General features: G+C 39.5%; 2 protein-coding genes across 11 annotated transcripts in view; one reads left to right on the forward strand and one right to left on the reverse strand.

The window, feature by feature from the left end:
• Window positions 1-3,368: 3,368 nt before the first annotated feature.
• Window positions 3,369-5,438, reverse strand: LOC129775202 (phenylalanine--tRNA ligase beta subunit). Its single transcript, XM_055779599.1, has 3 exons — window positions 5,269-5,438; window positions 4,985-5,198; window positions 3,369-4,927 (listed from the first exon to the last, which is right to left on the reverse strand). The coding sequence occupies exons 1-3, from the start codon at window positions 5,324-5,326 to the stop codon at window positions 3,427-3,429; spliced, it is 1,773 nt and encodes a 590-aa protein (XP_055635574.1). The 5' UTR covers window positions 5,327-5,438; the 3' UTR covers window positions 3,369-3,426.
• A 4,943-nt stretch (window positions 5,439-10,381) lies between these two features.
• The window catches only part of LOC129763487 (ankyrin repeat and KH domain-containing protein mask), a 74,571-nt gene continuing 60,153 nt past the window's right edge, over window positions 10,382-24,799 (forward strand). For 7 of the 10 annotated variants that reach the window (XM_055762600.1, XM_055762603.1, XM_055762604.1 and 4 more), the window contains exon 1: window positions 10,382-11,152. In XM_055762600.1, the coding sequence (XP_055618575.1) occupies window positions 10,580-11,152 (573 nt within the window). In that variant the 5' untranslated portion in view covers window positions 10,382-10,579. Of the gene's footprint in view, window positions 11,153-22,061; window positions 22,615-24,799 lie in introns of those variants that run through there. The other 3 variants (XM_055762608.1, XM_055762609.1, XM_055762602.1) reach the window with 2 other exon arrangements.

Here is a 24,799-nt window from a genome sequence, read left to right on the forward strand (position 1 = left end):
AATTTCATTGTGTGTCAGTTTTCTGCCAGTGTTCATTATGAACATTAGTCCAGGCCCACCAAACGCGCGGGAGGCTCAAACTTTCGTAGACAATGCTCTTTTTTCTTTTTTTTAAATAATCTACAATACAATAAAAAAAAACATCATCATCATCAGTATGAACATGGCACCTGTAATTTTTTTTAAATTTCAATAATTAGAAATAACAGAAATAAATTAATTTACAAAAATTTTTCGAAAACCTGTTTACAAAACATTGATTTAATGTGGGAAATAAACATTCTCTTAAACTCTGCCATTGTTGCCGCTCGTTTTATTTCCCTGGGCATCGAATCGAAAAAATTTATTCCTTTGTATAACAACGAGTTCTGCGACCTATTGAATATAAAGTTAGGTGTTCTTGCATCATCCGCGTTTCTAGTATTGTATCTATGAACATTACTTCCTGTTTCAATTGGATCACACAAATATCGAGGTAGCATAACGTTTAAAATTTGAAAGATGTACACTATTGTCAAATAATATATTCTTTGCTTCACAGATAGCCACTGTAGCGCGTCCAACATCAAATTAGAGGAAGTGTATCTATTACATCTTAAAACGCATGAGCTTATTTTGTAAACGCTCCAATCTCGTTAACTGTGTATTGTTTGCAAGGAACAGGATCGACGAGCAAAAGTCTATATGTGGTGAGATCAATGATTCATATAACTTAATTTTACTATTTATTGTCAACTCTTTCTTCAAACGACACAAAACGCCGTATTTTTTGGCAATCTTCTTGATAACATTATTTATATGAGACTTGAAAGTTAAATTGTCATCAATGATAACTCCTAAGTATTTGATTTCTTTTAGCCGTTCTAGTGTCTCACCATCTATTTTAAAATTAACGTCAATACTGGAGTTTGCTGAAGAAATTAGCATGTATTTTGTTTTGCCAACATTCAATTTCAATTGTTTGAATTTAAGCCACTGAGCCAAAGAATGCAAATCTTCTCTTTGGCTCAGTGGCTTAAATTCAAACAATTGAAATTGAATGTTGGCAAAACAAAATACATGTAAATTTCTTCAGCAAACTCCAGTAAAGGGTGTGTCACATCAAATTTCATCACGGAAAAAACGCTGTAGAAATTTAATTTTTAGGAATTATATCTTCAGCTTTCGCTTATAATCAGATAAGAGTGTATAGATCACGTTGGCCATGCTTCACTGTCAATTTTTCGTAAATTTGGAAAAATGTCGTCGAACGAAAAAGAGCGTCGTGAATTAATCCTGTGCACTCATTTCGAGAATCCGGAATAGTCACATCGGGACATCGGTAAGATGCTGGGAATCGTCCAATCCACGGTCAGCAGAGTACTAAAACGATACTTCGAGAACCTAACCATCGACCGGAAGGTGAAGAACGGCAAAAATGGATGCTCCGTCAGTGAAAAAGATCACAAGCGCGTAGTTAAACAGTTTAGACGTGGTCCGAGAAGTTCGGTCCGGGATGTCGCCAATAAGCTGAATTTGTCAAGTTCATTCGTCCAGCGGTCCAAGCAGCGGGAGGGCATGCGTACATACAAGGTTCAGAAGGCTCCTAACCGCGACGAAAGGGAAAACAAGAAAGACGCGAGCCCGGAAGCTGTACACCGAAATGCTGACGAAGCCGCATTGCCTGGTAATGGACGACGAAACCTACGTCAAAGCGGACTTTCGTCAGCTGCCGGGCCTGATGTTCTTCTCCGCAGAGGACAAATTCAGCGTTTCGGAGGAGATTCGCAAGCAGAAACTATCCAAGTTTGCCAAAAAGTACATGGTGTGGCAAGCGATCTGCTCTTACGGAAAGCGGAGCGCCCCCTTCGTGGTGACCGGCACGGTAAACGGGCAGGTTTACCTTAAGGAGTGCCTACAGAAGCGCTTACTACCACTATTGAAGCAGCACGAGGAAATATTGGTCGATTATGAAGCAGGCCCTCCGGAAGAACCCAAAAGTTATCAAATCGGAGGCGGACTTCAAGAGAAAATGGATTTATGTTCAAAAAAAACTACAACCTGACGTTGTACAGAACCTTATGGACGGGGTAACGAGGAAGGTGCGAGCATACGGGCTTGGGCTCGAAGTATGAATAAAAAGAAAATGCTAAAAGTTGTTTAATAGTTTTTATTTTACTGTCTAAAATTTTCAAAAGGATCGGTCTACTGGGCGAATTTCTACAGCGTTTTTTCCGTGATGCAATTTAATGTTACACACCCTTTAGTCTACAATTGATATTAATCGGCTGTATTGTTTGGTCAGGTTTGGTCAGGTTCACTGCCATACAAATGAAACACAATTTTTTGCATTACTCGGAAATTAATCAATCAAACGAAACCAAAGTTGGCATGTGAAAGTTTTAGGGTGCAATAAATGTTTCTATGATGGTTAGACAGTCCTTCCCCCACTAAAAGGGGGGGCTGCCATACAAATGAAACACAAATTTCTGCATTACTCGAGAATTAATCAAGCAAATGAAACCAAATTTGGCATGTGGAGGTTTTAGGATGCAATAAATGTTTCTATGGTGTTAAGATAGTCCTTCCCCCTCTCTTAGAGGGGGCTGCCGTACAAATGAAACACAAATTTTTGTATTACCCGAGAATTAATCAAGCAAATTAAACCAAATTAGGCATATGGAAACTTTAGGGTGCAATGAATGTTTCTATGGTGGTTAGATACCCCTCCCCTCTCCCCTCTCTTAGGGGTGGCTGCCATACAAATAAAACACAAATTTCTGCATTACTCGAGAATTAATCAAGTAAATGGGCGGGACGAAGTTTGCCGGGTTAGCTAGTATAAAATATAAGTCATGTAGAAAATTTAAACAATGAGTACAAGATGGTAAAACTATTTTTGACGAACTTTGTGGAACAACGAATCTTTATGAATTTTCGAAACTTCGAATTTTTTTCATGATTATTAACCATTTTCAGAACAAATTTTATAGTGTGCAAACAGTGAATCATTTTTGGAAAATCGGATTTTTAAAATGAAATTTTTGATTCTTATTTTTAAAATGAAAAGTTCTTCCAATTTGCTTTTTTTACTGCATCAGCAATTCGCAATTTTTCATCCATAGATCGCTAATTTTCGGGACGCTCAGATTTCAAGATCGTCACTAACCAACTTACCCCTATGACCAACTAGCCCCGCTCTACCTAACTACATTCATTTTCTAATGACTTTTTGATACAATCAACGTTGATAGAACACGCCGCCTAGCATTCGGAAAATTGATCGTCTATAATGCAGAAAAATTAGGCCGCCCTTGCTGTAGAGAACACTTCCTAGGTTTCAAACGATGGCAGTCATCACGGTGATATATAACTTTTTTTTAAACCAGTTGGGACGAATAATTTATTGAAACACAAGCCAGGCTCGCATCACGCCCATCTTCCCCCCTAGACGAAATATTCCATATTGAACTCAACCACCGAGCATGGCGTAGTCAGCTCGAAGGCGTGTAAAACTGTCGGGTGGAGCACTCCAATCGTTCCGATAGTCGACCCCTTGTACACGATAGAGGCACACCTTCCCGGGAAGTAGGCAGGATCATCAGTCGCTCGCAAATAATACCCATTTTCTTTATCCCAGGGCACCTCCAGCAGTTGCATCACTCTATCCAACAGTCCGTGAACGACTTCAAATCCGGCCGTTTTGTTGCAGTTGATAGCACAAACGCGCCGCTCGTTTTTAGCCCCCACTTCCGACTTGGCGTCCGCTAGAACAACGTCCGACACTTCGAACAGCTTCAAAGGCAAAGGCATCTTTCGATTGGCAGCAAGAGTTTTCAGCAGACCTGGGATTAACGTTGTGCGAACAACTTGGAACTCCAGCGTCTTTGGATTTGCTATGTGAACTGCGGGAATCTGGTCTATGTACGTATTCATTTTGGTTGAAATATCATCCCGAGAGCAGAGTGTGAAGGTGAGCCCTTCGGTGAAACCAGCTTGACCGATTTGCTCCCGCAACTGTTCGGTCAACTTGTTGAGAGGATACTGGCGAGCAATTTGCATCGTGGCCGGTAGCGTTTTCGGGATTCGATTGTAACCGTAGCCAATCGCAACATCCTCGTAGATATCACAAACGTGCAACATGTCATGGCGCGTCGGAGGTATTTGCACCTCTAGCTGATCCTTGTTCGGTTCACTCCGCACAGTTGGAATCAATCGATTCAGCATTTTAGCCATCGCTTCGGGACTTTCATTTATGCCAATACTCTTGTTAGCCTTCTCGACGGAAATAACCTCCTTTCGAAAGTTCAACTCCGGATACTGAACCGTGTCCCCTCCGGGGGTGACAACGTCGCACAGTTCCACGGTAAAAGGCTTCGAGCAGTGAACCGAAAACATGCAAACAAGCGTATCCAAAACAATCTTCGCCTTGGTCAAGTCAGTGGCGGTACATTCAATGAAAACATTTTTCGTTTCCAGCTTTATTTTCGAATGATCTCCATTGATGATGGGAGGAAGCGAGAGGACAACCCCATTGGCGTCATATATCACCGGATAAACAGGTGAATCACGTATGATTGGCAAGTAAGCCTTCAACTGCGCGTGAGTGGAATAGAACTCCATCAATTCTTCCGCATTCATTGCTTTCTCCTGATTTAGTGGAACGAAGGTGATATCTTTTGGAGGCTTGGCATCAAAGGTAAAAGGTCCGCTCAAAGTATCCAAATCGTGCGTTCCAATAGCAACTAGCGTTCTTTTGCGGCATATATTCTGATGCAGTTTATCTTGCAAATCAATGAAACTGTTATACGAGTCCTTCGTAAAAGTTATATCTCTCAGCACGGCAGCCACAGCGAAAGGTCGAATACTTTTGGTAGCCTCGGTGATAACCAGTTTCTGAGGGGCGCCCTTTTCCGGAGACACCTTCGTGAATTGCGGGAAAGGAATCCTGAAAATATACTATTTTCTCAATCGAAACAACAATGAGTGCTACAGTTACACTTACATTCCCAGGAAAACCTGTAATCCTTGAACCAAACCCTCCAAGCAAAGTAAATCATATCGATTTGCTGGGATGTCAATTTTGTACACAATTTCTTCGGAAGCATCTTTTGCGGCCTCCACTTCGCCCTGCTCTTTTGTGATCATCTGCTTCTCGGTGGTGATTTCATCAAGCTCCAAGCCGAATTCGAAGCACAGCTTCTGGAAGTCATCGTCAGCTGGAAGAAAGGTTCGATCATACCGTCAAGTTCCGGCAAAGAAAACATAACCTCATCACAAAGCACTCACTGTAAGTTTTGCCGAGTGTTTTGAACAAAAGATCTTTTTTCACCGCTACAGTTGGCATGGTGGTGATGCAATATTAGAGTCAACCAAATTTACGGAAAATTCGAAGCAACCACTGTTGAATGAACGCAGACTTGATTCAACGACACTCTGCCACGCACGGCAAACTCTCCACTGTGGAAATAAAAATAACAACACTTGACAGCAAGTACTGTCAGCACCCCGGCCGTCAACACAGTCGACATGTTGATGGGATTCGCCGACAATGGTCGAAAAAAAAGTTTCTCAAAAGATATGATAACCAAAGTGTGTACGGAACCGATTGAGCTCAAAGTTGTACAAAATATACAATCTACTTCAAGGAGTGTTGTTGCGTCGTAAAAAATTGGAAAATTGAAAGAAAAATGATTTTATATATGACCAGAGTGCGTTTCTGAAATTGAGCTCCTAATGAAAATCGACTATTCAGTAATGAATATGCGTTCTATGTGAAGGAAACATCTTTTTTCCACGTGTTCGACCAAATCGTGAACGGAAATTGTATTTCGAAGTGATTTAAAATTTATCGATTTCCTTCATCTATCTCTACCCTTAGAAAAATCCTCGGTCGAAAACTACTAAATACATTTGGTAATTCAAAATTAGTAGAATGTACAAATTTTTTGTACATATTGTCAACAAACCCGCATCCCTACCAGAAATTAGTATATTTTACTCGATAACATTAGTAAGCTTGGATATTGTCATATCTGAAAATTGGTGAGAAAAGCGCGTATTAACCATTTTCATTGTTCCCATAAGGCAATACGGAGGTATAATAAGGATATAATTCTGATACGTGCATTTTCGGCGAGAAAATGTAGCCGATATTGGGCTTCCGAATCATGGTTCTGCTTGACATATGTGTTTATTAGTACGGTCGAAAATGACTATAGATTGGTAGTATTTACCAAAAAATTCGTTATATTTACTAATTATTTCTCTCAGTGTATAAACATAAAAATTTTCTGTTGTTCATGTTCTGTTGTACAAAATTACTCGATTAAAATTGCAGGTATTCGATTATTTGAATCAAAAAATTTGAACCGACGTCTCTAACTGCAAAACGCGGGAAAAATATTTTCATCACCAACCGACACCGAGAGTCGATTTGTTCTCTTAAGCTGAAACACAAAATAAGAATATATTACAAGCCTAGCTTTAACCGTAAAAGACTTACCTTTCAACTTTTCAACAATCACCATTTTCCGAAAATTTTCCGATTTTTCTCTCCACATAATTGATCTACGTGCAAAGACGAACACAACAAAATAAAGAGAGCTCAAATCGGATGATTCCTTTCTTTGCAACACATTTGGATTTCCATTTTTATTTATATAGATAGTGAATCTATTTTCTTATTTTATTCGCTTTCGCTGATGGTCCACTGTCTTCTTTATAGCTGGAATCTCTAATTAGAACATGCCAACATCATCATATTTTTCAGATCTGAAAAACTGGGGTGGCATTCCGTATTTCGAAACGAGCGGGTCGGTTCGAGAAAATTCAAACTCGAATCGAATTGAATTTGGGATTATGTATCTTTTTCGAGTTAATATTTTCAGTTTACTAGATTTTTTGTTTGGCAAAATTTGTCTCGAAGAGAAATGTAAAATTTTTGGGGTCGTAAACAAAGTAAAGTGCACGGCTTTTGTAAAGATAGAAAAGATTGACAAACAAATTCTATTTAATATTATATTACAATTGTGAAAGATCGCGTTTTTTCACCGATAGCGATAGTGAACAAGAGAACACGCTTATTCCACAGAAGCGAGATCTGAGGGATAAAAGTAACCCTCTATCGCTGAGTGAAATGAGTGAGTTTGTCTTATTTATTTTTTGGATATAAATGATAACAATTATTCTTTTGTTTCAATATTTCGGCAGTATTTCAAACTAAGGCGAGAAGCAATTGAACATATTTCGGATACAATTGTGTTCCAACCAATCTCCAGAAGCACTGCTATTCCTACAGCTTTGAAATTAGCGGCCTTCTGGCTTCTGGTCGTACCAAAGAAATGTAATAAAGGAGAAAGCTTCTCACTTGGTATGGCTCAACCAACAGTTTCATCGGTGTTCAATGAAATGATGCCACTTCTGGAAAGAAGTTTATGCGAAAAATGGATCGAATTGGATACTTCATCGTTTAATGAAACAGAACAGTATTTCTTCGACGAATTTAGGATATCCGGTGTAGTGATGGTACACATATATCCATTCTATGGCCTACGGAAAATGAACGCATGTACTTTCTTCCACCCCGAAACTTTCCGAACCGGAGTCCCTCGTAATTAGATTCATTCTTTAAACTGTTTCAAAATTTGTGAGAAGACCTCTTCGCATCAGTGGTATTCAGCAAACTTCGGGCAAGATCCGAAAGTTCCTCCATGAACTCCATCAAACGTTCCACTTGGGAAGTGTTGATGCATATTACATTTCTTTGTGATTTAAAAATCTTGAATTTTAAAAGTATTGTATTTATAATCACACACTGTTACAAATAGGCGTCAAAACCAAAGGAAATGCAATTTAAATGTTGTTTGATGTAAGGTTTAGTATAAAAATTAACGTTTCTCTAGCATTTCCCCATACAACGATCAAATATTTCTTGTCAAAACAATTGTTCTCGTTTCGAGTTAAGAAAACGCTCGAACACAATGTTACGTAATGCTTTGCTCGAAACTCTACTACTGCCTTTTTCTTTTCACTCGTTTCGAGATCCATAATTGACGAACTTAAGTTAGATTACCAATCAGAGTGAAATAATGTTTCGTGTTTCTGGTATGAAATTCGTTTAAAATTGTTAGAAAAATCCGTATTTTGCTTCAAATCTTCCGGATTCAAGTATTCTTTTCACGTTGAAAAGGTTAGACAATCATCATTTTACAATGTGGTATGCATATAATGAAGAATGGCTTGGTATAACCCAGCAAACATTAAATCGCATAACAAGCGCATCCCAGCAAACATTAAATCGCATAACAAGCGTATATATAACATCATATGCCCTAAAATTTGGTTGGCATATAATGCGCCTAACTGGCATATGCATGCAAAAGTGGAGGCCATATACATACATAGCAAATTCTTACCGAATTTGTTTGGATGAATATGCAACTTTGACCGGCTATAATAGCGACTTTTGCCATACTCATATACGATTTATTACAGACATAGAAAAAAACAAATGGCGCAAAATATTTTCGTGAAATGTTTATTATAGCCTCACGAATCGCCATTTTTATATATGAGTATTTATGTTTGTAGAAATAATAATTGTTTGATTGACTTGTGTTGGGAGTGGAATATGAATGTTCAAAATGACACAGATTGATGTTTGGTGAAAACTGCTCCGATATGGGTTCGAACTCCGGTCATCTGGATTATCATCCACCAGCTATGTCGCACGGCTATCTGAAATTTAATTCAACAGCGGTTAAAACTTTCGAGTGCATCAGCATTTCATTGACATTTCAATATGATGTAATATGTCCTTTATTAGGATCTAATATGATTTACTGTTTCATGATTTTCTTCAGCATGCAACACGATTTACTACAGTACTGAATCGATTTAAATTATATGCTTATACGACACACAAACTGCAGCAGCGTAATATACGCATATGATGCGGATTAAATATATTTTACGACAATCTACATCATAAAATTGATGTTTATTGTACCGATATGCGACTTAATTTGATAATGGTATATAAAATCGAGTTTTTACATTTTATGCGATTTCGAATATACACGATACATACTTTGATTGATATTATATGCGATTATGATTTATTCGGATTTCTTGTAAGACTTGGCACGTGCAAAATTATACGATTTAATGTTTGCTGGGATATATAACATCATATGCCCTAAAATTTGGTTGGCATATAATGCGCCTAACTGGCATATGCATGCAAAAGTGGAGGCCATATACATACATGGCAAATGCTTATCGAATTTGTTTGGATGAATATGCAACTTTGACCGGCTGTAATAGCGATTATGTTGAAATTGAATTGCGATCTAATATGAATATATTCATGAATTGTCAAAGCACCAAATACGACTTCTGCCATACTCATATACGATTTATTACAGACATAGAAAAAAAAACAAATGGCGCAAAATATTTTCGTGAAATGTTTATTATAGCCTCACGAATCGCCATTTTTATATATGAGTATTTATGTTTGTAGAAATAATCATTGTTTGATTGACTTGTGTTGGGAGTGGAATATGAATGTTTAAAATGGATTGATGTTTGGTGAAAACTGCTCCGATGTGGGTTCGAACTCCGGTCGTCTGGATTTTCATCCACCAGCTATCTCGCGCGGCTATCTGAAATTTAATTCAACAACGGTTAAAACTTTCGAGTGCATCAGCATTTCATTGGCCCTGATTCTCGAATACACTTCACGGTGGAAACGACAATAACGGCACGCTATTGACCTACGTTTTACGAGTTAGTGAAGTGTCGAAGATAATGATGAGTTTTCAGGCATAATGAGCACTTTTCAAATAAAAAATCATTAATGAAAATTATCTTCTTCGTATCAAACTGGTATTCAATGTGAGTGGAAAACTTTGTTTTCTTCATGTGGTATAATAATCCCATACAAAAATTTCATCTGAAGATAATTTGATATTATAATGATAAATTTAGTGGGAAACTAATCTCTCATCCAGATGTCGACACCGTACCGTTGTCATCGCGAATGCGTTTCATACCGTTTCCACCGTGAAGTGTATTCGTAGTGTATTCGAGAATCAGGCCCTCAATAGTACGAATATTCTTCGTTTTATTTTTACTGAGCCCGAAAAAACGTCCAAAATACGTGTCTCTACACTAGCATACCCCTTAACGACCGATTTAAACGCATGTTTTGTAAAAGTAAACAACAAACCGTCATTTCGGTGGCAATTTTGGCTCACTCTCTCGCAGGCATACATTATCTTGAAAAACTTTTCATTTACTTGCACATCCGGATGTGACGAAAGAAACATCATACAAACCCCATTGGCTAGACCGAGACACAAAGAGCCGAAAGCACTCGCTCTCGCTCACCCGTCCAAGAGGAGGTGAGTAGAAAATCGAATATGGCGAAAATTGTACTGGCGAACGAACGACGAACAACGCAACGACGACGGTGTTCAGAAAGCAGTGCGATTTTGTGCGACTAATTTCCGGCTGAAAGATAGCCCTAGCAACGTAAAAAGTACATCAAACGCGAGTTGAATGTGTCCGGCGTTCGGAATCGGTGCCGGACAAGATGCAGAATGCGGAACAATCCGGAGTGAAGAACCGGGACAAATCTAGAAGCAACAATAGCAATGTGAAGAAATCTTCACTGGTGAATCAATCGAATTCGAAGGCCCTGCACAAGCAGCAGCAGCAGTCTTCGTCATCCAACAGTAATAGTAGCAATAGTGGTAGTGGTAATAACTGTGCTAGTGTTAGTGCAAGTGGTGGAAGCAATCGTAGTGGTGGTAGAGCCTTAAGCAGTGGAACTACTGCTAAAGGGAATAATCCGAAACAGCAGCAGCAGCAGAATAATTCGTGTCGTGTTCAACCGGAAGTAGGAGTATTAGCAGGAAGTGCTTCCTCTGGTGTAGTTTCCAACATTAGCCGTGAAGTGAATAATGCTAAAACAATGTCTACAGCAGCGACAACAACAGCGGCAGCGGCTACAGGAAATAATGGTTCCTCGGCAGGAACGGCAGGAGGAAGACAATCCAACAGCCAACATTCTTCTCCGGCCAAGTCCGACACGGAGACGACTTTCTCCGAGTTCCAACCCCGTGTATCGGACTCATCGGAATCGGACGAGGAATCAGTGTCGGAGGTAAAATTCGAAGACAAAAGATTAAAAAATGAACGGAATTTTTTTACTTCAGGAGGATTGAAAAGAGAGATCCCGTTCGAGGTTTCTCGCTCCCTCCTGCGCTTATAATAATGGATTCGGTTCTTTTCATTTTCCCTGCATAGTGGACTGTTTGTTGGGTCGGGGTCTTTTTTTCTCTATTTGCTTCGCTGGTCTCTTGCAGTAACTTTATTTTTCACGTCCACGGAATGAAACACATTGAAAATGTGTTTGTGTGCGCACTATTACACACGGGCTCTTTTTTTCTCTTCTATTTCCATCGTCCTCTGTCTATTGCTCTCTGTGAATTGACAAGGCCAGTGCTGCCAGGTTTTTGCAATTATCGTTCGTGCTGCGGTTTTGTCGGTTTTGTGTTGTTTCGATTAAAGAGATTTGTTTCTGAAGCATTCTTTATGGTATGATTTCGGGAATGCAACATTATTCAGATAAATGACAAACTTGAAGGGAACTGTTTCGACTAGATTACAAATTTATTAACAATTGATTGATTAAAAGAATAGTTGTTCTGAAAGAAATAGTTCCGGATATTAAAGTTATATTAAGTTAAGAACAACACATCGATCGAATCCCATGAACTGATACTCTTTAGGTCATAGTATTGTTGGCCTAAAAAGAACTACAAATGAATCTATTCTCATAGTGGCTTCTGTGGGAATGAATATCTCAATCAAGATAACAATGAAGAAAAAAATTAAGCAAGTAATACTTGAGACGTTGGGGGAATCTTCATGTAAAACAAAATGATAAACGTGGTTAAGAGGGGAAGTTTGTAGTAAAATCATTTGATTGCTGACATGAGATAGCAATTGGGTCTACATTACATATTGATTTCAAGCTTCGTGAAAAAATTTATATTTTTAGTTCCCTTGTCAGAACTGATCTCTAGGCTAGGGAATAGATTCGATGTGCTATCGATAAAATTCACGGAGCAACTAATGAATTATAGTTGATGGTCACGTTGCACCACCATGGTGCTCTAAAACGTTGATGGTCACGTTGATCTACAACAAAAGGCTACTCGAAGGATGTTATACACTGCTTTTCATAACTATAGAATCACTCCATTTTTCTGTGTTTACAGAGATATGTGAGAAGTCGGTTGAATTTATATATATAATGTAGGGTATAATAACTATCTTCATTTATAAGACTGACCATTTAAACTTCACTGTGGTGAGCAGGCGCGAAACATAAAAAAAAACTAAAATTCAAGTGTTTCATAACTATAGAACAACCAGATGGAAAAACTCTCCCTCCTTTACAAAATTAACGTGAATTTCACATGAATTACAACAAGTTTTAAATTCGATTTCATTCTAATTCAATTTTTAGTAGAGATGAAACGGATATCCGGTAACTATCCGATATCCGGCGTATCTGGCCAATGTTTGCTATCCGGTCGGACAACAAAATAGCATATAAACATCAATCACACGTTATTAAACATAAAGTGTGATTACTGACATGTCAAATTGTTATTGAAATTGATGAAATTGATTATTATAAACTCATCATCAAAGTTTTATTCAACTCCATCGCATTCGTTTGGTTGAAGACGGCAATGAGCTGTTATCCTCAGAAGATTTGTCTATATATTTTTGTAAGATGATTTTGATTTAGATGATGATTTTTCGGTATCCGGCCAAACCGTTTCATCACTAATTTTTATTTCTCAATCAGTTCAAATACCCATTCGGGGTGGTTTCGGTCAAGCTGCGCCATGTTGTAGTGTATATCTTGTTCTACGCAGAGGATACTGCTCGTTTAAGCTCTTCAAATAACTCATACTGCTTGTAAGCTTCGTCTACTATTCGTACGATCACTCCTCATAAGTTCTTGATGGGGTTTTGATTTGGTAAAAAAGCTGAACAGTCCAGAATCTGAAGCCCCATTCATTCAACCATGCCATGACTTTCCGGATTTTATGAATTGATGCCAAATTACCCAACTACCACGGTGTTTTTAATGCAAAAACAGAAGTAAATGATTCTGAAGCACTTCGTTTCACTTCGAACTGTACATTCGTGTTGATGGTAAGCTATATAAACCATTTAAACTTTTTGAGAAAATTCTCCCCAAACCATAAAAATCCCATCTCCAAAGCTGCGGGTCCAAAAACTAATTTGGAAACTAATCCCATGGGTTTCACTATTTCCGGATAACTTCCCTGATAAAAATAATCTCTTGAATTGAATTTCTTCATACTGGAAGGACTTACGGAATGTGTTATGTAATTTTTTAACTCGTAATTTTGCAGTTTGATGGTTTGAGGAAAATATTTTCGAAAAGGCCTGGTTCAGATAGCTTTTCATCAACACGAACGTACAGTCAGAAGCGAAATGAAGTATGAACTGTATTGTAAGAACTACCGTGCAATCGCGATCCTAAATGGTGCCTACAAAATTTTATCCCAGATTCTCTAAAGCCATCACCAGTGGTAAGCAGATTTGTGGGAAGTTATCAGGCCAGATTCTCGAAAATTCTTCGTCAATTCAGGATCGAATATGATATCATCGACCGAAGACAGCTATGGAGAATCACGGATGAACAAAGCTTTCCCCGATTAATTAACAAGATTGATTCAGGCAACGATGAACAATTTGAGGTGCAGGCAGTTGAGTTGTAAACGACGGCGACAAGCACCATCAGTTTGTCCACTTTGGTGCGTTGAATACAACTGAAAACAACAGCCGTGCAATTCGGAGACGCATAATCAACAAAAGTCTTACTATAGGCCCCACAAATCCCTAAGGTCCCGAAATCGAGGTATTGACTGTATGGTTCAATCAATTGCAAAACGAATGGTATTCGAGAAATCAAGTTCACCATTAGCACCACGGATGGTAATGACCCGATGTTGTGGTGGATCAGAACCGATGCGGCTGGAGAGTCGAATAGTCGAATGGTCAATGAAATCCGAGCGAATTGTTAAATACAAAGCCGTATTCCTTCATTGCCAGAAATTGAGCAATGCGAAAGGGTTCATATAAAGGTTACCTTATAAGATATTCCGCTCAGCACATCTGCTGTCTCAATTTTGTCAGCAAAAAGATGAGTGTCCTGCATTTTTCACTGATCCGTTCAGTCAGAGTGAACCAAGTTCATTTTTCAATATAATCAAAATGTGTACCTTCTACGTCAACGGGTTCAAGTATATTTCAACAGAAATATACAGAGTTCTGTTGGTATGAATTTGGTGCTTGAAAATTGTTTAAAAACAATATACAACTGATTGACACATGGTTCGCTCTGACTGCATACTATGAGAGGTTTTCGTTGATCAATCATATCAAATCAATTCCGATCCGTTATTTCTGCCGTATGCCAGATTTTCCATAACTGATAAATGGGGGGTGCATCTTACGAAATGCATAATCTAATGCAACCAAAATAACTCGTTTTTTTAACTTTGTCACTTGGTTCCCTCTGATTTAACACCGACCAAATGTAGCTGAAATAGTGACAAACAGCAATTGAAGATGCAAACGTTATTTGGGCTGCAGGGATTGCATAGAATGGCTAGTCTCCATCTCTCTGAAACTCTATCAATAATAATAAAACTAATTGGGGCAGTTGTTTTTCTATCGGATTTTGTCAATGTGAAATTTTACTGGCAACGCCGTCCTCAAGGAGTATATTCTATCCAGACTAATTTTCTGAACTGTGTAGTTTTCCAATGTTTCCTGTCTTTTCGCTATCCTGCGCTGCTATGCTCGGCGATCTTTCTTTGTGTTACCCTGAAACCCCTTTCTGTCGCCATTGCGTTACAGCGGCGCTTTACGTTATGACCATTCTCGGGATAATTACGGTGGCAGTGATAATGACCGGTGGGTCGATTTTCTTTGCGAATTTCATTGAATAAAAGTTCCGTGTCTCTCTCGTGTGTGCGTTGAATCTTTCCGGAGAAACTGCATTCCGTTTCCTCATCATGCTGCCTTCGATGTTACTGAGCTCTTATTTTTTTTTGTGATGCGATATTGATCTTCCCAATGATTCGAGTTGAATAAGTGTGGGCAAAAGGCGAGGTTCCCTTCGTTGATGGTTTTTGTTTCGATCAAATAGAAAGTCTAGAATCGGTCGAACGAAGTACATGCATTCTGGTGGTGTTGAAAAATTAAATGTTGCATCACAGTTGCAAATGATGAATACTAGCGAAGAACACTTTGGCAGTGTTGCTTGATATTATAGTTTACAAAGGAACATATCAGTTTAATAGTAATCATACGAGATTTTGGAGTATCTAACATTAGAATAATGGTAGACATGTAGTCTTTCTGTGCTGGCGCAAATAAATTGAGGAATCAACCTACTTTTTTAATAGGAATGGATCTTCTCAGTTAGATTTGATTCTCTTCAACGATGAATCAAAAGTGTTAAGACTTGACCAAATATGTTACATGTTCCGGTGTTTCCAAAGCGCGATCTTATATTTGCTTTGTTTGACATCGATATGGACCAGTTTGATAAAATTATTTCTTTTCGTGACTATAATTCCATGAATGTAGATGGCCTGGTCAATGCTTATAATCAACTCGAATGGACTAGTTTTTCTCAACAAACTGATTCGAACCGTCTCTTAGGGCTTTTTAACTCTTCAATGACCGTTCTTTGCGACGACTTAATCCCACTCGTCCAGTCAAATCAAATAAGACAAGCAAATCCTGGTTCAATAATACAATAATGAAGGCAATGATTAATCGCAACCTGGCTTACAATATATGGAAAAACTCGAAGCTGGCCGATGATTGGTATTAGCATCTTCGTCTTAATTTTAACTTCTCCGGTCACGCCACATCCTTAACCCAATCATATTTAGTTGATCGAACGCAAGCTGTTTACAACAATGGATTATTTTCAACTTTCATTCCATTTTCCTCGGGAGTATCTCAGGGTTCTATTCTTGGTCCAATTCTTTTTTCTCTGTGTACATAAATGATGCTGACTATTAACATGAAGAAAACAAATGCTGTTTTTATCAATATCAATAGATTTAATAAGGGAATTAAGCTAAACTTACTTTTCAATAGCACAACTATTGAATTCAAAGAGCAAGCAGGTTGGGGGTCTTCGTAGCCACTTGGTTACGCGTTCGCTTACTAAGCGATCGGTCGTGAGTTCAAACTCAGGGCCCTCAATTGATCATCTTTATGTTATAGAATAACTACGTCCACGCAAACATCATCAGCGATGGAGATCGATCCACGGTCGAAAATAGATCGATTCATCCATACAACTGCTCTGCTCTGCAAGAAACATCGGGCTGCTGTTCTATAAATAGCCCAACAATGATCAATATCAACTGTCTCCGCTGTCCGCTCTGCTGAGCAATGGAAGAACAGAAAGAATACCCTTACGCCGAAATGGCTACTACTGTGTAATTTACCATAATGTAATGGAACAGAAAACTTAACGCCTAAATGGCTACTACTATCTACTGTGTAATTTACAGTTTATAGAAACATAAACATATGTACATGTACACGATTAAAACCCGGCTCTGTTACAGCTAAAATGCTAATGAGCCTAATAAATAAATAAATGGGATAAAAAAAAGAGCAAGCTACCAGTCTTGGAGTGACAAAGCAATGTGGGAAAATATTTGCCCGGTTTAAAATACTTGAACTTGCATGTTCTTTTCTAAGCGTAGATATTAGGATAAAGTTGTTCAAGAGTTTACTATTTCCCCGATTCTTTGTGTGCGACTTTCTCCTATTCGATGTTTCGTCCTTTGCTCTGTCTAGATTACGAGTTGAGCTCAACAGTTAGTGTTCGCTATATTTTCAACTTGAATGGATTCTCAAATGTTTCACACCTGCAACATCAACTGATTGGCTGTCCTTTCGCCAGGTTTGGCCAAATGAGAAGTTGCTTATTTCTCTTTAATCTGGTTACGAGTAAGTAGCCTGGCTACTTGTTCAGTATATTGTAATCTTTCAGAAACAGGAGATCGAGAAAGTACAAATTGCCCCGAATCCACACCTCTAGATATGGAAAGTCTTTCTTCGTTAGAGGCGTGATTGAATGGAATTTACTATCCAATGAATTAACTCGAAAAATTTCTTTTACGACATGGGGCGAAAAGTCCCGTGATTTTTTAACAAATGGAGTCACTAAAAATGAACAAGATTCACTTCGAGAGGTTCATCACTAGCTCATGTGTGAAGTTTCATGAGATTTCGTTTATTTGTTCACAAACTAGAGTTGTTCAAGTGTCACTACCTGAGCATTCGTATAGAAAATGGGAGAAGAGGAATATCGTAATTTGATGAAACATTGTTTTTGATGGGAAATCGTTGACGAAATGTTATTCCACTTCTGTTCTTTCGAGAACAACAGTTTATCGGTGGTTTAGTGAATTAAAAACGGGCCGTACAAGCACCGCAGATGCACCTCGCTCTGGAAGGCCAAAAGAGGCTACGAATTCAGAAATCGTAAAACAAGTGCATCGACTCGTTTTGAACGATCGCAAAGTGAAGTTGCGCGATTTAGCTGAGGCCGAAGGCATTTCAAAATAACGAGTGGGATACATTTAGCACGACATTTTGGACATGAAAAAGGTATCCGTGCGGATGGGTGCCGCGTTTGCTGACCGCCGATCAAAAAGAGTGACGCGTTGATGATTCAACAGCCGGTTTGACGTTGTTGAAGCGTCATCGAGTGTACTTCTTTCGACGTTTTGTGACAATGGATGATACGTGGATCCATTACCACACTTTTGATTCCAATAGGCAATCTGCAGAGTGACACTAGGGATTGTTTACCGGTATTACCGGTAATACCGGGTCATTTTCCATCACCGAATTACCGGTAATTTTACAATCGATAAATGGTAATTTCGGTAATTCTTACTTTTACACCATAAATAATATTCGCCTTCATCCCGCTTTTAAATATTACTTAAAAATCTAAATAAGAACGAAAAATCCAACTGGCGGTGTTGCGCCAATTCTAGACCTCCGACCTATTGTTCAAAAATAGCTGCCCGATCTCGATACTCGATGCCCTCGAACCAGTTCTGGTCGCTGTTTAACTGCTATGCCGGAAGAACTGTACCCTTTATGAAACTGACGGCGGATTGCATTCTGTTCGTGGTCGTGGCACACTTGATGATGACTTCGGCGTCTTCTATCAAACTTCACGTTGAACAAGCAGGCATTTCAAATCGTTCGTGATTTCATTAAATTTGACGATAATGGTATTGGTTCAGCAGCTGGATATCAAGAGGGAAAAACACACTGGAAGATGCATAATCTGTTGAGCATCAAGGGAAAACTTGACGTTTGCAGCAATCAAAGGTATCAACGTCCAGCCCAAGCTCAACGTCTATAAACGGATTGATGAAAATCCTCAGACATGTTTTCGTACAGAGGGCATCAGAGGCGAATATTAGGCTGTCAAACAAGTCCTGCGGTATTTATTTTGAATTTTCATTTGTTCATAAAATTAGTTACAATCATCTGTTTTAAGTCAAATATGCGCCGTTTTGTTCGATGACTTGTTCCCAACGAGATGCCAACTTCATAATACCCCTGTTATAGAAGCTCGCTTCCTTATTGGCAAAAAACTCGGATAGCCAATTTTCACAGGCCTCTTTTGTGGCTAACTTCTGACTACCTAGCTCGTTCGCCATGGACAAAAACAGGTGGTAGTCACTTGGTGCAAGGTCCGGACTACACGGCGGATGCAAAAGAACCTCCCATCCGAGCTCCCGGATCTTCTGGCGCGTCACCAAAGAAGTGTGTGGCCTGGCGTTGTCCTGATGGAAGACAATGCGGCCTCTGTTTATCAAAGATGGCCTCTTCTTCAAGAATGCTACCTTCAAGCGGCCAGTTGTTGGCAGTACAGGTCCGAATTGAGCGTTTGGCCATAGGGAAGCAGCTCATAATAGATTATTCCTTGACAATCCCACCAAACACACAGCAGAACCTTCCTGGCCGTTAATGAGGGCTTGGCCACCGTCTGAGCCGCTGCAGCGGGCTTCGACCACGTTCGTTTGCGCTTCACGTTGTCGTAAGTGACCCACTTTTCATCGCCAGTCACCATCCGCTTCAGAAACGGGTCGATTTTGTTGCGATTCAGCAGCGATTCACATGCGTCGATACGGTCAAAGATGTTTTTTTTCGTCAACGTGTGTGGCACCCATACATCGAGCTTCTATGTGTATTCAAGCTTCTTCAAATGGTTAATAACGGTTTGATGACTTATCCTCAGCTCTTGGCCGATGCTACGGCTGCTACTATGCCGGTCTTTCTCGGCTAATTCAGCGATTTTGTCGCAATTTTCGACTACAGCGCAATTTCCGGAGCGTGGCGCATCTTCGACGACCTCTACACCAGAACGAAAACGTTGAAACCATCGTTGTGCGGTGGAAATGGAAACTGTATCTTGTCCATAAACTACACAAATTTTATTGGCAGCTTGAGATGCATTTTTGCCTTTGTCATAGTAGTACTGTAAAATATGTCGGATTTTCTCTTTATTTTGCTCCATATTTGCGACACTATAACTGTCAAAACAATCAACACAACAGGACCGGTCAGCAAACTGGAGTTAGTCCATGTAAAATTTTGCTAGTGGAATTTAAGTGTTTTATTCAGAAAATTAGGGGAATTTATGGATACTTCTGTGAGCCTAATTCATCTTAGATCATTGTTCAGTATATTTTATGAGACGGTAGGTGGTTTTGTTGATTATCGATGATGGAAAACGTTGTTTCGAAATTTCGAGCCAATTCGGGGTAACACCGACACCTTCAGTCAGGGTAAAACCGACACCTGGTTTGTGTTCCACTGACAAGAGAAATGCGTCCTTGCTTTTTGTAGATGTCTTGTGTTTATATTTGGAAGACAAAACGACAGAACTGGATTGATAAAACAGCCAAAACGTTGAAAAGGGATTATCAACAAAAAAGCCTGGAAGAGCTTCAACGCTCGACGGCACGTGGTTGCTCACCAACTCAACTCAAAACTCTCGTGTTTGCTCCGGACCAGGAGTAGGAATTTGTCCATCACCTGCTTATTGTAACAAGTTTACATTCGTTTCACACCCCCCAGGGTGTCGATTTCACCCGCACTCTCATTTATTTCACCTGAAAACATCAGTTTTTGTATTCTATCAAAACTCGAGTTCTACTCAAAAAATAATCAACAGATACTGGAGAATAGTTCATGAATAGTTGAAGAGAGATTTGAAGTCGGAGGAACATGGGAGGCCTTGGAAATATGTGGGAATCCTTAGGGTGTCGGTTTTACCCTCACTTCCCCTTATGAGATCGGATTTAGATTAGGAGACGACAAAATTAACATTATTTGTGCCCCGTAGTATTAATTTAAACAACTAAGATGCAAAATGTTTTCTTGTAAACTAATCATTATCAATAAAAGGCGTTTCTACAAGAAAATCAGAAAGAAGTATCAAAGTATTGCTTTACCGGTAATTTACCGGTAATGAAATGTTCATTACCGAATAACCGGTTATTGAAATTTTGGCACGGTAATGCAATCCCTAAGTGACACTGAGGCGTACTTCGAAGACTTAGACGTTTCGTACTACAGAACGGGAATCGAAATGTTGGAAACTCGCTACATCCAGTGTATTGCCCTCGAAGGAAACTATGTTGCGGAATAAATACAGCTTCGGCCAAAAAACGATTCTGTTCATCATAATTTCGGGACTTTTGAGCCCATGTAGTATAGCATTTAGGAGGAAATGTATTGAGTACTTCAACTGAAAAAATATGATGTTTATGATGAAACAGAATTACTTTTAATTTAGAAATCGTGAAACCAATTCTACGCAAAAACCTTTTGTAACAACTTTTCAAAGACTAATGTCTTATGTTACTTATTAATAAATGATTAATAATAATAAATAATAACTACAAAAAGATCTCGAATAAATGTCAAAACAAACAAACTTGGCAACACTGTTTGCCGTGAAATTCCATTCCATTGATAGTATTGGTGTAAACGTTGTCGAAACACACCAGATTATATAGATCATCATCAGGGCAAAAACAGCAACTTTTATTGAATCCATCGGAAACGCCTGGAAGGATGAATGCGATCGAGGCTGCTCGGCAGAGTGATTCATTGATTCACTGAGATATCGCTTTGATGCTTCAGCTTCAAACGTAACTTTGATCCGATCGGCGGCACCGAATAGCTTCCAAAACCCCAAATGACCTTCGCCAGTGTTGCCAGCTGGGAGGGGGCTTTTGTCTCGAATTGAATTTGCAAAATCAGATGGTTCTCCTCTGTGGGTTCTAATTGTTAATTTTTCGCACAACTAACACCTGCTGGGGGGGGTGGCAACACAACATACATCAATCAGCAGCAGCCGTCCGTGAAAGGAAAGTCATTGCAGAAAATGTACTTCTTGTGCTCATCATCGCAACCACGTGTGTGTATTGGTGGAAACTGCGCTTCGCCACGGAATGTGAATCGAAATGTCGAGAGAGTGTAGAATGTGTGTGTGAGTGAGTGCGTGTTTGCATATGTGTTTGTGAATGCGGCACCACGACATAATATTCACAGCAGACAGCGTATATGTGTGCGTGTACCATTTGGTTCGGATAGTTATGTCTGACCGATTGCTGCAGATAAAACACACGGCGTTGGAAACGAAAATAAAGGTTTTGACGTTGTGTCGTGTCCAAAGGTTGAGAGATTCACCCCGGAATTGTTTTCGTCTTCCATCGGTTGCACATGATCTTGTTTTTCAACAGTATTTTACAGTCCGAAATTGACATAATTGTTCCGTCAATCACTTCGCACTCACACGAGGGTGTGTGTGACTCATATTTTTACCCGTTTAGAATAAAGCTCTCCGCTGTGTGTGGGATTTGAAAGTAGTACGGAAAAAAAAAGTGGTGCAGTGTAGTGTTTGATTTCTAGGGTGCCACCTGATTACGGCCGCAACTGAAAGCTGTGTAGACGGTTCCATCGATTATATGCAGCTGCCGAAAGCGGAGCATACCAAAGATTAGTGGCAGCAACAGCAGCACTAAAACGAACGGGGGAGACAAAATCAACAGCAGCACAAATAGAAGAAGTGTGAATTCGAGACGACAGTGGAGCTCACTAGAAAATGGCCACCATGTGTAGTGTATGCCGTGCTGCCGTGTTCGAAACGGCTGAAGAATAGTGTTGAAATGTGTTTTTCCTTCTATATCGCAGGGCGTCTGAAAGTAGTGCAGAAACAATGAGTTTTTGCTGAAAATTCATATTTTACGAAGCGAGTAGCAAACGGACTGTGTAAAGTTTAGACTCTCGACTAGAGCCATTAGTGACAGTGCGAAAATTTCGAATCGATCGAGAAGAAAACGACGGAATAATACAAAAAATAGCGAGCGAGCAAAAGCCAAAACCTGTGCGGTGGAGATGGTGAATCGCTGTGAAAAAGTGGAGTTGCTGTTGGACAAGGTGAAAAATGAAGCGACAATTGCTTTTTGGATTGTGATAATTATATCTTGCTCCGGTGGAAGAAGGATAAAGGAAGCACCTCGCTGTTTCGGAACGTGGTTTGGTAAACCTGTGAACGAAACGTTTTCAATTGGTTACAAATTTTTCGTGGTGCTTTCTGCGTAGTATACGAGCAGACAATAAAAGAAAATGTAATGGAACCAAGTAATCGGAGAGAACAATAGTTCATCCCATAATAACAAATGGATTGACATTCGGTTTTGTTTACTAACTTCCAATTTGTTTCGGGATGAAACATTTCAATCCAATGAATAGCGATGATATTTTTCTACATTTATTGTGAGACTCAAATAAACATATCCGTTCGACTTTGTCTTACGCGCACGCTTGTATGTGTTTTGCAAAACGTAGCTTGCAAACCAAATACGACTCCCTAATTACTCGCTCTAGCAGTTAGCTGGAACCCCATAATTCATTATTTGTTTGTAATTTATTTTCCTATTTATATACAATCCACAACCATCACCAAACAACGGCGGAACGAGAAAATGCCATTCAGCAGCAGCAGTAGCGAGACGGCAGTGCTTACTTACAGCGCCTGTTGTGTTGTGTGCGTATTACATTTCCAATTCATTGAATATTTTTTCACGAACCACGCGACTGACCATTCGACCCGGCCTCTCCTGGCTGTGTGATAGAGTGGCGGGGGAGATACCATTGCCCTCTTCATGACGGTGAAATTGTCCAGTTGATCTTGTTTGTTTAACTGACACCGTCGTTTGCTAGCCAATCAGCATATTTTTTGAAATTTTTATAACAGGAAATTACCCGTTCCTATAGCTGGGTCATTTCCATTATTCATTCTGAAGCATCGATATTTTTTTTGCTTATTAGGAGGAGTAATATTCCAAGAATCGTGGAGGGCCTTTTATTGGGCCTGAGCATGTGGGAAAACGTGCTCGACAAGGGAATCAAGATTTTCTTGCACCCCCGTGGATATACCAGAGTTATACGTCTCTGCAAAACATCCTGATTGCTATTTTCTCCTGTGTGCAACATTCGATTTCTCTCGTCGCTCATCAGCCTCCCCGTTTTCCTCGCGGTACGCGGTTACCATGTCGAAAAAAAGGTGCATACACATGACAGCGAACCACAATTGTTGCGTCATCGGACTTAAAAAAGAAAACTAATGAAACTACTACTACATCAAGTCGCCCTTCACTACTCACTCTCACCTCTGTGTGGTTTCGACTAAAAAAACGGCCACTAAAACATTACAAACCACACACCACCACTGCAAAACCGCACTCGACCGCTCTATCATCTGGCAACTCAATTTACTCCACACTTTTCCACTGCTCTGTCTCGCGCGCCTGATTCGGGAAGTGCCCATCGCAGCAAAACTCGTCTTTATCTCCCATCCAACAATAGTGTTGTTTTCCATTAATGTGTTTTTTTTTGTTTCACTGCGCGTCCTCGTCAATCAGATTCTTGTTTTTTCCACCCAGTAGCGAGAGTGATGGATTCGTTGGGGGAGAATAATCGATACTGTCTGCCACGACGGTTCTGCGGCAGGCCACAACCAATAACATACATTACGGATACATCTGGTGCACCTTCACTGTGCCCATCAGATGGGGAGCGGGTCAGGTTACAAGATCGGTTGAAAATTTGTCTCATGTAGAGTTCGTCCCTTATTGCTTGGTCCCAGAGCTTTGGTAGACTTTAAATCTATTGGAAAGTTTCCCTGGAACGTAAACGTTAGGATAAAGCTAGAGTCATTTGCTGTCTGGTCGCAGAAAGAACAGATCCATATCGGAACCATATTAATGAAACAAAAATGTTGAGTCCTCAAGATGAAGATCATTTATTGCTCTTCAAATAGACTGACTAAACCATTTTGAACGGGACAGTACGGTTTTTTCGACCATTTCCTATTGTCCCGTCTTTTTCTCTATCTGTACCGTATTTTGAGTATAAAGAGACTACAATTATAACCTGTCATTATTTTAAATTTTGTTGTTCTTTCAAATAAACTTCTGATTACAATGTGGATATGAATTTTAGAAAACACATGTTACCAATCGTTTTGCCCAGTAACAAAATGTGAATTACGACGGTTGTACCAAGCCATCCTTTATAACGTATTAAAATAAAATGACGATTTTTTATCCTTTTTATCGTA

Source organism: Toxorhynchites rutilus, chromosome 1, assembly GCF_029784135.1.
Source record: "Toxorhynchites rutilus septentrionalis strain SRP chromosome 1, ASM2978413v1, whole genome shotgun sequence".
In the NCBI taxonomy this organism is placed as follows: Eukaryota; Metazoa; Arthropoda; class Insecta; order Diptera; family Culicidae; genus Toxorhynchites; species Toxorhynchites rutilus.